At 41.4% G+C, this 13,411-nt stretch overlaps 1 protein-coding gene and 1 long non-coding RNA gene across 5 annotated transcripts in view; one reads left to right on the top strand and one right to left on the bottom strand.

Moving 5' to 3' along the window:
* DMXL2 (Dmx like 2) overlaps positions 1-5,864 on the bottom strand; it is a 54,166-nt gene extending 48,302 nt beyond the window's left edge. For all 4 annotated transcript variants that reach the window (XM_042803763.1, XM_042803765.1, XM_042803764.1 and 1 more), the window contains exon 1: positions 5,701-5,864. In XM_042803763.1, the coding sequence (XP_042659697.1) occupies positions 5,701-5,787 (87 nt within the window). In that variant the 5' untranslated portion in view covers positions 5,788-5,864. The remainder of the gene's footprint in view (positions 1-5,700) is intronic.
* Positions 5,865-6,068: 204 nt separating this feature from the next.
* Positions 6,069-13,411, top strand: part of LOC116959151 — a 165,231-nt gene continuing 157,888 nt past the window's right edge. The window contains exon 1 of the long non-coding RNA XR_006166594.1: positions 6,069-6,253. This is a non-coding gene — a long non-coding RNA (uncharacterized LOC116959151). The remainder of the gene's footprint in view (positions 6,254-13,411) is intronic.

Raw genomic sequence — 13,411 nt, 5'->3', positions numbered from 1 at the left:
GTCCCCTCATTTTAAAAGAAGTGTTCGTTTTTTCACAGTCTCCAAATTTCTTAAAACAGAAAAGGTCAATATACTTTTCTGTACTGAAAGACAGTTCTGTATTTTATATTATATATCTAAATAAAAGTTTTCCATTTGATCACTTTTATGAGGCTTTTCTAACATACTCAATATATTAACATGTTTATACTTGAACAGAACACATCCTCTTTTCATTTTGTCCTTTCACTCCTTAAACTAGTAATGCAGTAGACCTATGTTGGCAAAGAATAGGGAAGTGTCAGAATATTTTAACATCAGTAGTTCCTTCTTAAGGATTCTGCTGACAACATCTTCAGGGAGATCATTCATGCCACTACTGGTCTCTCCTGCCAGAGTAATAGTGAACAAAATATTCGTGGCAACAGACTAACAATCTGCATAGCCTGATAAAAAGAATGGAACGTTGGTAAGCTGTACAAAAAGGAAATATGGAAAATAAGCTGCTGAGATACTGTAATGGATGAGAACAGCACAGAGGTCTTAGATAAACAGAATTATAAGCAGCCACTGAATGAAGAAAATGCAGTAAAAACCACCCACATGGAGTATCTGCCAACCTCCATTTCTAATGTCACTGATAATTTCAAAGAGAAAATTAAATGGAGTTGCAAAATCGCCAGAATGCAAGGATGACTTGCAGGATCCATAAGCAACTAATTAGCTGTAGTTTGCCAATGTCTGCTCTAACTGTCAAGATCTGGGACCACTGAATTGAACAATGACAAAGCTCTAATTGAATGTAGGAGCACCAGACAGAAGTAGGACATTGTGTCCTACTGTAAGAGTTTATGCTATATGCTCAATTTTCAGATAACACAAAAACAGCATGTGCATCTCTCTTTTTCAGCTGCCCATGTTTTCTGGCTTGGTTTTCTAATTTTAATGTTGAATGCTGGAACTAGCAGACAGGGAAACGATTATTCCTTTACATTCTCATCTTGGTTTTTCTTTATATGAATAATTTTCTCTGTATAAAGAATGATTATTCTCTTTCTATAACCTGCAACTCTTTATAAATTTGGCATAAGTGAAATACACCTTAAGTCCTCAAGCTCCAGTGTGTACTATTAGGGGTACAGAGGCATTTCAAGATGGTAAATGATGTAGAATAAACAGAATCAGCTCACAGTGGTATTAAAAAAAGTAGTCCACAAACATCTAAAATTATTGAAATTAATTAAAAACTGTATTAAAACCCGAATTAAAGCCTGCACTGGCCTTATAGTACTCCTCCAGTATAACAACACTTACCCTTAACGTTTCTGGCTATGGATAGTAAACATTTAAGATACAGAAATTCTTCCACCTTCCTATTAGTGATGAGGGCAACTGAATTATGAAACATTTCCTAACTCTCATCAGTGGACACAACATTTACACTCCTCCCCTAGCTAAGTACTAGTAGAATTACATACACTTAATGCAAACTAGCAAATTAACTCAAAAAAACCCCAGCCCGCTACTAGCCTGTGGCCTATAGAACAGGCATTCCTAAACAGACATTTGAGACAAATTAATGATTAAATACTTTAAAATATGCTTATACCCACAGCTTCAGAGAAAAAAGAACATAGTAAGGATTCAGACGTCAAGTGTCTGTAATCCCATTCACAAAAACATGACACAGTGGAGAACGCATGTAAGTAGTAATAAATAACTGAGAGGGGTTTGCAAACAAGGGTTTTAATAAGTAATTTTTCAAGAAGGATGAAGTAGAGGAGAACCCTACAGAGCAGAGAAAACCTATTCTCAGTTGCTCTATCTCATGGACATAATGGTATGGATGAAGATTTTACTGTTTTTAGTGTGATTAAAATAAATTTACATAGGCGTAGGAGACTTTCATCTGCATCAGCTTCTGAAATTCATTACACACAGTTCCAGGCCAAGTGTGAGTACTGGCATGGAAGGTGCCAAGAAGCTTGTCCTTTTCAAAAATTAAAAATTTTTTTTTTTCACTTTTATCAGAAAAGTTCTTATGTACAGATACCCCTAAAATATGATAATCTCATTATTCATTAAGAATATTTAGAGTTCTGTATTTTGTGCATTTAGTGATACCTCTTAGAAAAAGTAAATATTCATTATCTTCTATTTGTGGGACACTAGCCAGAGCTTGGAATTTTTATACATACAGAATCTAGACTTTAGGTAATTGACATACATATGGATTTTTTTTTTTTTTAATTATTACTTTTTTTTTTAAAACCTAGACTAAGCTTAGAAACAGCTACATTCTGCTCAGAGTTTTGAGGGAAAAAACAACCTTGAGCTTGAACAGAAAGCAGAAGTCATATAAACAAAATCAGAACAGCTCGTCATCTTTATTTGAGACCACCTTACTTCACATTGCAGAAAGTCATGTTGGTAACATACATGCCACTCGGAGTTAGGGTCAGTGACTGAAATTGGTTCAACATAGAATGGCTGCTTAACAACAAAAGCTAAGGGAAATCAATCGGGGTTTGAAAAATGCAGTTTACTACCTTTAACACTTTATTAGCTGCCAGTGAGACTGAGGTTCAAATAACATATCCTTCCTCTCTCTAGGCAGGGTGTGTAAGGCCCTTCTGTATAAAGCTCAACTCTGACTTTCTGTAAACCCATTTGTGAAACACAGTTAACAATATTTGCTGAAATGAGAACATGAAGCAACAGCAAGTTGAATAGTGAACAGAATTATTACAAGAAATGACAAAACCAGAACTTCTGTCATTTAGTGCTTAAACCCTTTGCTTATGCAGTGTCCTTTTTGGAGCTTATATGAAAGGAGGGTGAAGAGACTGCCTGGTAGAAACCAGCATTATGAAGCTATTTTGCATTTAATCACCCTTCAAACATTTTTTCCTATGTATTACCCACTCTAGTAGACTGGTGCCATAAAGCCACAACATCACATGCACAAGCCGGTTTGTTAACCAAACATCTCTGTGCTTCATCTCTTATTTGGGAAATGCTAGATATATGTCAGGATTGCTGCAGGCAGATGTGGGAGCACAGGGAGGAAAGAACACCATGTGCATTTCAGATAAAGGAATGACACAACCTTTGTAGCCCACCTACAGCAGCTGTCTCTTTCTCTGGATTTGTTTTGCTTTATGGAGTCACTAATACTTGTTTTTTAGCAGGTAAAGAAAAATTAATGACAAAATTATTTATCTTCCCTTTGTTATTTTCAGAATAACTAGATGACTTCCACCAAAGCTTTAAAAAAGTTGAGGCAGAACATGTTATCTTAGCTCTAGGTACACCGAGTTGGAAATTAAGAGCTTACCTTTACCTCCAGCAAGGAGTCATGTAAACAAGCCATGAACAAATCATAGAGTAAAGGAAGGATGAAAAAAAAAAAAAACTGAGAATTGCAGTCCCCTAATCAGGTCACAAGAAAATGTGTTTCTTCTCTCAGAATTCTAAGATTGCTGGAGTTAAGCATCTAAAGCAAGTTCATCTTAAGAGAACATTTATCCGTCTCAACAACAACAAAAGGAACTAACTCCAAAACTATTAACTAGTGAATACATATATACATGTAACCAAGGCATTATTCTACTGTTAAGTGGAGTAACTTTACCATGAATGATTCATTTCTGCACACAAGTAAGCCGTATTTTCAAGTCCCTGTGATGAATCAGTTGTAGCAATTTTGAACTAGTTCTCACACATTTTAAACCAATGCCCTATCAACCAAAACATAAGTAAGCACATGTGCACATAGACAGTGGCTCCTCTGCCACAGCCTGACTTCATATGGATTTATGTAGTACAGCATATATTGTGCAGATCTCCCTTAACATCTTCCCTTTTACTGCTTTGTTTCTGCTGTGTTCTAGAGGCTCACGGGTATTGGGTCTTCAGAGCATGTCTATAGAGTCAGGCTCTGTCACCAATGATGTGATGATATCTTGCCTAAACTGCAAATCCTGCTTCAGGATGGGAGTTAAAATTATGACTCCAAACAGCTTAATGATTTTGGGGGACAAAGCTATGTCAATACAGTGTTAGTGATGCTGACTGACAGAATTTAAGGTTAGGCACTAACGAAAGTGACACGTGCAGTGGATGGTAGACTATGATGCTACTGAGAGTCACACAGGTGACTACCGTCCTAAGAACCTGGATATAAGACCCCAAACCGTTTGCAAACAGATGTTTTTAACTGTACAGTTTACTATAGGATCAGGGTTTAGAACAGCAGGAAATAACACCACAAATAAGAGAAAGAAGAAAAAGGGAAGAAGGTTACAGCTGTGGAAGTCCAGAAGACACATTTATTAAAGCACACTTATCCCTTTAGTTCCTTCTTTACTGTATTATAAAATATTGGATGCAGCAGCCGAGAAGACAGTGAGATCTGTTATATGCAGTTCCACAATTAACATGCTACCAAGTGATTCTGCATTTTTTTGTAAAACATTACTTTTTTTCTTGGAAAATTCTTGTATAAATCATAACATATATTATTCATTTTTTATGTTATCAAAAAATGTTATCAGAATTAGCATAAAGTTGTCTTTCATAATACCAGTTGATTGACTTTTCAGATTGTCACAGTAAGAAGAAACACATTAGAATATGAATAAATGACTTCTTATATAAATATCAAAAGTAACAGAGGTCCCTTTAATAGCGGTATGGCTGCATAGCAGCAGAATGAGGAAAATAAAGACAGACATGGCACCTTTTATTTAAGGCTTTCATTACTGAAAACAGACATCTGTGACATTCTAAAGTAAGGTTTAAATTTTAACAAGTCTGCTGACGGTTATCTTAGACTAAAAATGATGCTCTGTATCATTTAAGTTGGAATTGGTTTGTGCCTGGGATATAATCTGGTAAATGTTAATACAAAATCTAACAAAACAATTTATTCCCAAATAATAACATACTGATTAGATGATTGTATGCAAAACACTGCAGAAGCTGATCACTCATTAAAATCAGAGCAGCATATCATAAACTAAAGAAGTGGAAACTGACATTAGAATAGATGGAAATAGCCTGTGGATGATAAACGGATTTTATTATACAAACTACCGGACTCTTGAAATTTACTTAGTTTATGTCTTTCCATTTCTTTTCTCTTCCAGTTTAAGAGGAGCATTTGGCAAATTTGTGTTTTATTAACAACAGCAATTGAAGCCAAACGCTCATCAACAGTGGATAGGCTTCTGAAGAAGCCTAGCGCAACCGACTGTTTTCTCTTTACAGAAGCACCACACACACACAAAAGCACCCAGCAAAATCCGGGGATGCACGATCTGGGGGTTTCCCCGGCTCCCTGCTCGCACCCGGAGGATGCGGGGAGCCCTCTCCGAAGGCGAGGGGAGGGCAGCCCCCGCGGCCCGTAGCCCCCGCGGCCCGCAGCCCCCGCCTGCAGCCGCCCCCCGGCAAAAGCGAGGGGCGAGACCCCCCCCGGCAGGGCGGGAGGGCGCGGCGGGCTCGCGCCTCCCGGGAGCGACCGACGCCCCCGAGACACCCCACCGAGCGACGTGCCCCCGTTCGGGACCCCCGCCTTGGCTCTGCCCCCGGTACAAGCGCCCACAACCCCACCCCGCCCCGGCAGGTTAATCCCCTCCAGCCCCTCCCACCGCTCTCCTCGGGCCTACAAAACGCGCTCCCCTTCCCCCGCCGCCCCCCGCCTCGCACCGCCACCATTACCGTAAAGGGAACGTCCTCCACGCTGCCCACCGAGTAGCAGTTGTCCCCGGGGTTGACGGCGCCGGTGAGCACCTGGTGGAGATGCATCGCGGCTCCCCCCGCCCCCGCTCCGCTGGGGCCGGCAGCGCCGCGGCCGCCGCCTCACGCCGGCAGCGAGCGCCGGAGCCCCGGATGGCGCTGCTCCCGCCCCGCCCCCCCTGCGCGGGCCCGGCCCCGCTCGCCGCCGCCGCCAGCACGCGCCAGGGAGCGGGGGCGCGTGCGCCGGGCAGCGCCTGAGGCCGCTGACCGGCGCGCGCGCAAGCACCGCCTCCGCGCGAGCAGAGGCCGATGGGGAGGGCTGCCGCGCGCGCGCGCGCCCGCTAAAAGGGTGGCGGGGGGGAGCACAGCACAGCCCCGCCCGTCAGCGCGAGGCTCGCGCCGTCAGCGCCCCGCGCCGGGCGGCCTGAGGCGGGCGAGTGTGTCGGGGCGAGAGGCGAGCGCTGGGCGTGAGAGAGGAAAAGGGAGGGACGGCCGAGGAGCCGGGGGATGCGGTGCGCTGGGCTGACGCCTCGAGGTGAGACGGTGGCAGGGCGCCTCACGGGGGCGGGAGGGAGGAGAAAGAGGAGCTAGGGAGGAGGAGGAGGAGGAGGAGGAGGAGGATTTATTTGCTGCTGCAGCGTTCCGGCCGTGAGGCGGATTGGGGAGGCGTGTCCCCCGAATCAGGAGCGGTAAGTGCGCTGAGGGAAGCGTCTCCTGCCAGAGAGGCTGGAGGCCCGCAGCTGCGCCGGCGCTGCGGGCTATGAGGGAGAGTCCGCAGGTGCCGGCGTTGTGCTGGCGATCCTGCACTTCGGCCTTTTATCAATTTTATGTAGTGCTTCTGAGGAGGGTTGTGGTTTTTTTTTTTTTTTTTTTTTTTTTTTTTTCCCCGTTAAGGATCCTCACTTTTGCTCATATCTTAAAGAGCTTATGAAGCGCTTGGGCATCTGTGAGCGTCCCTCCAGCTGCCAGTGATGCTGCCTACAGCGGGTACACGGAGCCTGCCAGCAGCGGCTGAACTGTGTGCCGGCTGTGCAGCGCAAATCTGAACCTTGAGGGGCTATACTTAGTTACTGATTCAAGAATGGGGCCGATATTACAAGTCAGAACTGCCTTGTGTCAGCGACAAAGAGACAACGTTTCAGGGTCGTTGTAAATAACCATTTACAGGAGGCTGCTGAGAAAATGACCAGTACTTGTTACTAAAAGAACAATATGAGAAGGTGGGGGACAGCCTTGTTTGGTTAAGGTGCTTGGTTGCATTTTATGCACGTTATGTGACCTCACAGAATATATGGTGAGACTTTTGCTACTTTATTTGTAATAACTGTCAATCACCATTGGAAACAAAAGCCTTTAAATGTGCCTATCCTTTTCTGTCTCAGAGGTGTGAAGAAGGCTGGATCCTGAAAATTGTTTGGAAGGGATTCTAAACTCTGAAGGGGAACAACAAAAAAAAAAAAAACCAACCAAACAAACAAACAAAAAACAACTCTGTGTGCAGTGTGTCATGATATAAGGAAAATTTTCTATTTCCTTGTACTATGTCAATATGGTGGTCTTGCTGTTGTACTGCTGCTGCTAATGACTGAAGCTGCAAAACTCCATCTTCTTTAAAGTTTATCCCAGTTTTGCCCAAGTCAGGACTGCAAGATTCATCTTGCCTTATACTGCTTCTTGAAAGTGTACATCTCTTACTGAATAAATTAGTTTACTCAGAATGTAGAAGTAATTGAAGATATAATCAAGTTATCTTTGAATGGAAAAAGCATTGTTATCGTAACACTAAAGATTTTATCTACTCCCATGCTTGTTAAAGGCAATCTCTTTTCAAAGGGAACAGTATCTCTAGCTGAGGTGAAAGGGGAAAAAAACATTTTTATCTTCAGTTGACCTGGTTACATGTGAAGCAGCTATTTAATGTTCTTATGCTTCCATTGATACTTACTATTCCATAACTTTTCTTGTTGAAGGCTCTTCCACATAAAATATATGCTAATTTACAACTGATTTTTTTTTTTTTTTGATAAGATTTTCTTTCAAATGCGTTCAGAAAGACTTAGAGGCAAAAGAAATGTGGTGGGGTTTTTTTGTTGGTGCTGGGTTTTTTTGTGTTGTTTTTTGGGTTTTTTTTTTGTTTTTTTTTTTTTTTTTTTCAATGAGTGGAAAAACTCCAACTAAACTCCTGAAAAGACAGCTGGCTTTTAAATTGGCACAGGCAGTCATAATATTAAGTAGGATGATAGGAGAACAGTACGATCTAAAGGAAAGCATTTTCTTTTCTTAGGTGTAGTAAAGCTATCTGGTATTGAGGGGAAGAAGTCTTAAGTGAAAGCAGAGTACCTGCAGGATCCTGGGTAATGGACATGATAAGGGAGAGTTTTGGTTTTCAGCCCAATCTTCTATTACCTAATCAGAGTAAGATTGCCAGTAACTCTTGGGCATGCCAGCTGTAAGAGAGACTTCCATCTTGTTGCTTGGGTTGGTGAGAAACTTTTCACAGTGTTTGGCTTGTGCAATGCTCTAATTCCACTGAGACTTTGCTGTGGGACAGGGTATGCATGTTATCCTGAAGCAGATAAAGTTACTCTTTAAAGTAAAAATAATGCCAAATTATGGGATTAATAATAAAATACTCTGTTTGTGGCTGTGGAAAACTATAGACGTGGCTAGCTCTCTGCACAGAGCTTTGAGCAAGAATAATTCTGCAGATAAGGCCTTCACATTCTTCCTGAAAATAAGTATTTTCACCTCAGTTTTGCTGCAGATTGTTTTATTTACCTTAATTGATTCTTCCTTATTAGTGACTTAAAAACCTCACATCAATTTTCAATGCATGTAACAACAGTGATTTCTGTACCCAAGAGCATGAACCAATCTCTCTCACTTTTTTATTTTGATATATATATGAAAAAAATATAAAATATTAATTAAAAAAAGATTCAAAGGGGCCTTCAGTCTCTTAAATTTTCCTGCCATTCCTGACATGTTGCTTTGTTCCTTTCTTTTTAACCCTAAGAACAAGTACCTGCAGTATCTCTGCTGGAGTCTATTAGCCCAAGAATTCCCTGCTTTGGCTTGAAGTTAATTGGAGTTGTGGGAGGGAAAGGTCTATTACCTCAGGAGAGTGACTGCTGTATATAACCAAAAGGTCTATTTAATTTGTGCTGACAAGCTGAGTTAGGTGCAGTTTTAAGAATGCTGAGGGTACATTGCTCTTGACTCAGTTTAGGAGGATGGATTAGATGACTTCTCAAGACCTTGTCTGTGTCATGTATGAGGATGACTGTACTAGTTTGCCTTCTGCTTCTCCAACTACAGAGAAAGGAAAAAAAGAAATATATAGGTAGTCAGAGATTGAGATGTTCATCTTTTCTGCTGCTTCCAATAAGAGAGGGAGGCAAAGGGAAGAGGTCCAGATTTAGAAAACAGATACTGAGCTACACAGATGCTATGAAGAAATAACTTGGTTTCATTTGCTGTAGGATGAAGTATTTTTACTTGGCAAAAGAAGGTGGTCTTATACAGAATAATTTGAAGGAAATGCCATGTGTCGATATAGAAACCATGATTATATATAAAAAAGGTCTATTTTTTTTTTCTAGTTTTGCCTAGGGTAAAAGGATAGGATAATTTTTTGCTTTTGGCAAAAGTTGGAGTGTTTTATGGGAAGGGAGAAAATTCAAAAGACTTTACTGTGAAATTTGCATATGGAAGAAATCCTAAAGCATATGCAAAAGAAATGTGCTGCACACAGCCTAAGGAAGGAAAGCAAGACTCATAAGAGGCACCATGGAAGATAAATACCTGTGCTGGACTACCTTTTATTTCAATGGTGAAATGCTGTACTCCAGCCTTGGTAACTTGAAACCTGAAGAACACAGCCTGTACTGACCACTCTGTCAGTTTTCTGTGCTCCCGAAGGCCTTTACCTTTCCACAAGAAGTGGATTGCTTCTGAGCATCATGCTTTTATGATTCTGTGAACATTTTCTTCATGATCCATGATGATTGTCTCAAATCTTCACTGGGTTCTTGAATAAACGGTATTTTTCCCTGAAGGAAAGCTATGTGCCTGTTTTTCTGTAGAACTCAAATTCAGCTGCTTGCTTAGCTTGGAGAAAATCATGTTCTTCAGTTCATAAGATGCAACACCTGTTCTCTGCTACTAATTTCTGAACTGTAGTGTGGGTGTTTTTTTCTCTACCTTTGTTATTACTGATAGAACAAGATTGCCACCATAACAATCTTTATTTGTAAACTCTTGTTGATTCTGTATTTCTGTCGAAGACCTTAAAGGCATCAAGGCATTCACGTGTGAAGGATGGTCACTTCTTCTGTACTCCTGAAAAGACCTTGATACAGCATAATTTTTCCTTGGATATTTTTAAGAGTGTTTGTGGAAACTGATGGTCTTGCTTTCCCAGGGTTAGCTAAATGTTGAACACTTTTGGCAGTTCATAGGTGTCTAAACATTTCCCCCTGTCTGGACCCTTCCTGTCTCATAGAGTAACCACCCACACTTCAAATTTTAAAGAATAAAAAAATAAAAAAGCAGTTGCATTAAAATTTGCAGTGAAAATGAAACTTTTAAATAACCCTTTTAAACCACCATCAGGTACTTGTGGAAGAAAGAACTAATGATTAAAAATTCTAATCCATTAAATGGTGGAGTAAGGAAAAGGACAGATAGTTTAGCACAGAGGAGTTGAGGCACTTATTTTAAGGTGCTGACTTTCTTAATGGCTAAGAAGGTTATGTCTAGGTGTGCTGTCTCTTGAAGCTTCTGAAGAGGATTAAGGCTTTTGTTTTCTTGCCAGTCTGTCTAATCATGACGGCAGCTCCAGACCACTACAGTTTTTTGGGGAGTGGGATAGGATTTTTCTAAGAAATGATTGAGGAGTTTGGTGATTGTTCAGTAAGTACTTAGATGCGAAGACAGCAGAGACAGAATAAACATAAATTACTCCTAGTGGTGATATTTGGCATGACATTGGACTTTAATGACATTGTGTTAGGTATTAACTAGTTCAATTGACTGAATTTATTCTTTGTACTCTCTGCTAAATGCTTATGCTCTACAGAAATTAAGTGAAACTTTTGGTGAACAAACATATTTAGAATAACTCCGAGTGTCTGAATCCTAATGTATGGTAGGAGACGTTGTTTTAATATCCTTTCAGTGAAGTCACAAATGACCACATGACACATTAATTCTAATATAGAACATGTTCTTTAACTTCCACTCTAAATGGTTATTTGGTAGAATGATAAATGATTTTATTGTAAATTGCACACAAATAACTTTCCTGACATATGAACAAATGATCTGCATCAGACTGAGTGTTCTGATGGTAGTAGGCATATATGAAAGATGTTCTGGCAATTTTCCCTGGTCACCTATTACTGAGGAAAAAAAAACAAAACTCAGATTCATACCAAGTCATATTGTGCTGCAGCAAAGATTTAGATCTTGCATCTCTCACAGGCAGACATTTCTGTCCTTAAGGAGGTAATGAAATGCATGGGATTGATTATAGCACAGACTCATATCTAGAAACTGGAAGACACCAGAAGAAGATTCCTGTCATGAACTTCTGATCACAGTATTTTCAGGCACAGACCAGATCTTCAACACCAACCATTTCGTATGTACCACAGGAACAATTCTGCAGTGAAGGCTGAAGAAAGCTTGAATTCAAAGACCTTCTGGGGAATGTAAGCCAAAATATTTTAGATTGACATTTGAAAAACTTGCTATCAGTTTAGGTTTGTGTTGCTTTCTTAGTAGCTCTTGTACTCTGTATTTCATCACCTTCAAGGTGCCTTGTCATTAGTAGATCCTGACTTTAAGATAGCTATTATTATTCCAATAAGAAAAGGAATCTGTAAGGGAATAATTCTTATCTTGTGTTATGTTCATTTTGGTTTCTATGTGGTACCCTTCTTGAATTTTATTGGCACTTAGAGTATTTGTATAACAACATGTGCATCTGCATAGAATTGCAGAATGGTTTGGGTTGGAAGGGATGCTAAAGATCATCTCATTCCAACCCCCCTGCCATGGGCAGGGACACCTTCCACTAGACCAGGTTGCTCCAAAGCCCTGTCCAACCTGGCCTGGAACCCTGCCAGGGAGGGGGCAGCCACAGCTTCTCTGGGCACCCTGTGCCAGTGCCTCACCGCCCTCACAGTAAAGAATCTCTTCCTTATGTCTAATCTAAATCTACCCTTTTTCAATTTAAACCTGTTACCCCTTGTTCTATCCCTACACTCTCTGATAGAGTCCCTCCCCATTTTTCCTGTAGCCCCCTTTAAGCACTGAGAGGCCCCCAACTCTCTCAGCCTGTCCTCACAGGGGACGTTCCCAGCCCCCTGATCATCTTTGTGGCCTCCTCTGTACCCACTCGAGCAGGTCCATGTCCTCCTTATGTTGGGGGCTCCAGAGATGGACACAGCACTGCAGGAGGGGTCTCATGAGAGCGGAGTAGAGGGGGAGGATCACCTCACCTATCATAGGGTTGGCTTTCTGGGCTGCAAACGAACATTGCTGGTTCATTCAGTTTTCCATCCACTATTATCACTGACCTCAGCATGTGCATTAGTGTTTTCCCTCAACTCCAACTCCTCCTCCCAGATTCCTTTTCTTAAATATGTTATGGCAGAGGCGCAGCCACTGTCACTGATTGGCTTGGCCTTGGTCAGAGGTGTGGCTGACTTGGAGCTGGGGGATCTTCAAGAAGCTTCTCACAGGGGCCACAGCTGTAGCCCTCTCCCCCACTACCAAAACCCTTGCCACACACATCAACCCAGCACACCATCTTTAGTTTAAAGCCTTCTTCACTAGCTTGGCAAGCCTATGTCTGAACATGCTTTTCCCCTTCTCTGTCAGATGGACCCCATCAATCCCCAGTGGGTCCAGGCTTTTCAAAATGAACCCCATGGTCTAATTAGCCAAACCCCTGGCTGTGGCACCAGTCCCTTAACCAACTGTTGATTTGCCAAGATTTGACTGGTCCTTTCAAACCCCTCCCTTTGACTGGGAGGATTGATAAAAAGACCAGCTGGCCTCCAGAGGCCTTTACTGCTGCTCCCAGGGCTCTATAGTCTTTCTTGATACTCATCAGACTGCTCCTGGTTGTATCACTGGTGCCCACATGGAACAACAGCAGTGGATGATATTCAGTGAACTGTATGATTGTACATGCTGTGTCATTTTGCCTATCTTATTTTCTGCAGGTACCTGAATTTATCCTAAACGAACATATTCTTCAGACTCATGGGCTTTTGATAAGATCTCAAACTACATTAAACCTTCTGTAATATTGTCTATGCTTCAGGAGATTGTAGCATGGGTTTTTAAGTTGTAAGTAAAATCAATAAAGCTTGTAACATTGTAGCTGGCACTTTTGCTTCCTTTGAGGTGCAGAGGCAAATAAAGTATGCAAGCATTTATGGATTTAGCTGTTGAAAGTCACCTCTTATTTTCTGGTTTGCAATATTAAAAAGCAGTAAATACTGTCTTTCAATCTAAAGGCGTATTTGCCTTGTGTGAGTGTGAAGGATGGAAACAATATCCACACTTGAATTTTTGTTCTTTATATGCTCAGCAGAGTCTCTGAAGAGCATATGTGAGCAACAGTCCACATAGAGTACCTAGCTAGGTCTTTCAAACTGCCCTCTGGAACACCTTACTA

The sequence above is a fragment of the Tyto alba genome, unplaced genomic scaffold, assembly GCF_018691265.1.
Source record: "Tyto alba isolate M040663 unplaced genomic scaffold, T.alba_DEE_v4.0 Super-Scaffold_41, whole genome shotgun sequence".
Classification (NCBI taxonomy): domain Eukaryota; kingdom Metazoa; phylum Chordata; class Aves; order Strigiformes; family Tytonidae; genus Tyto; species Tyto alba.
This window is presented reverse-complemented; position numbering and strand designations above follow the sequence as displayed.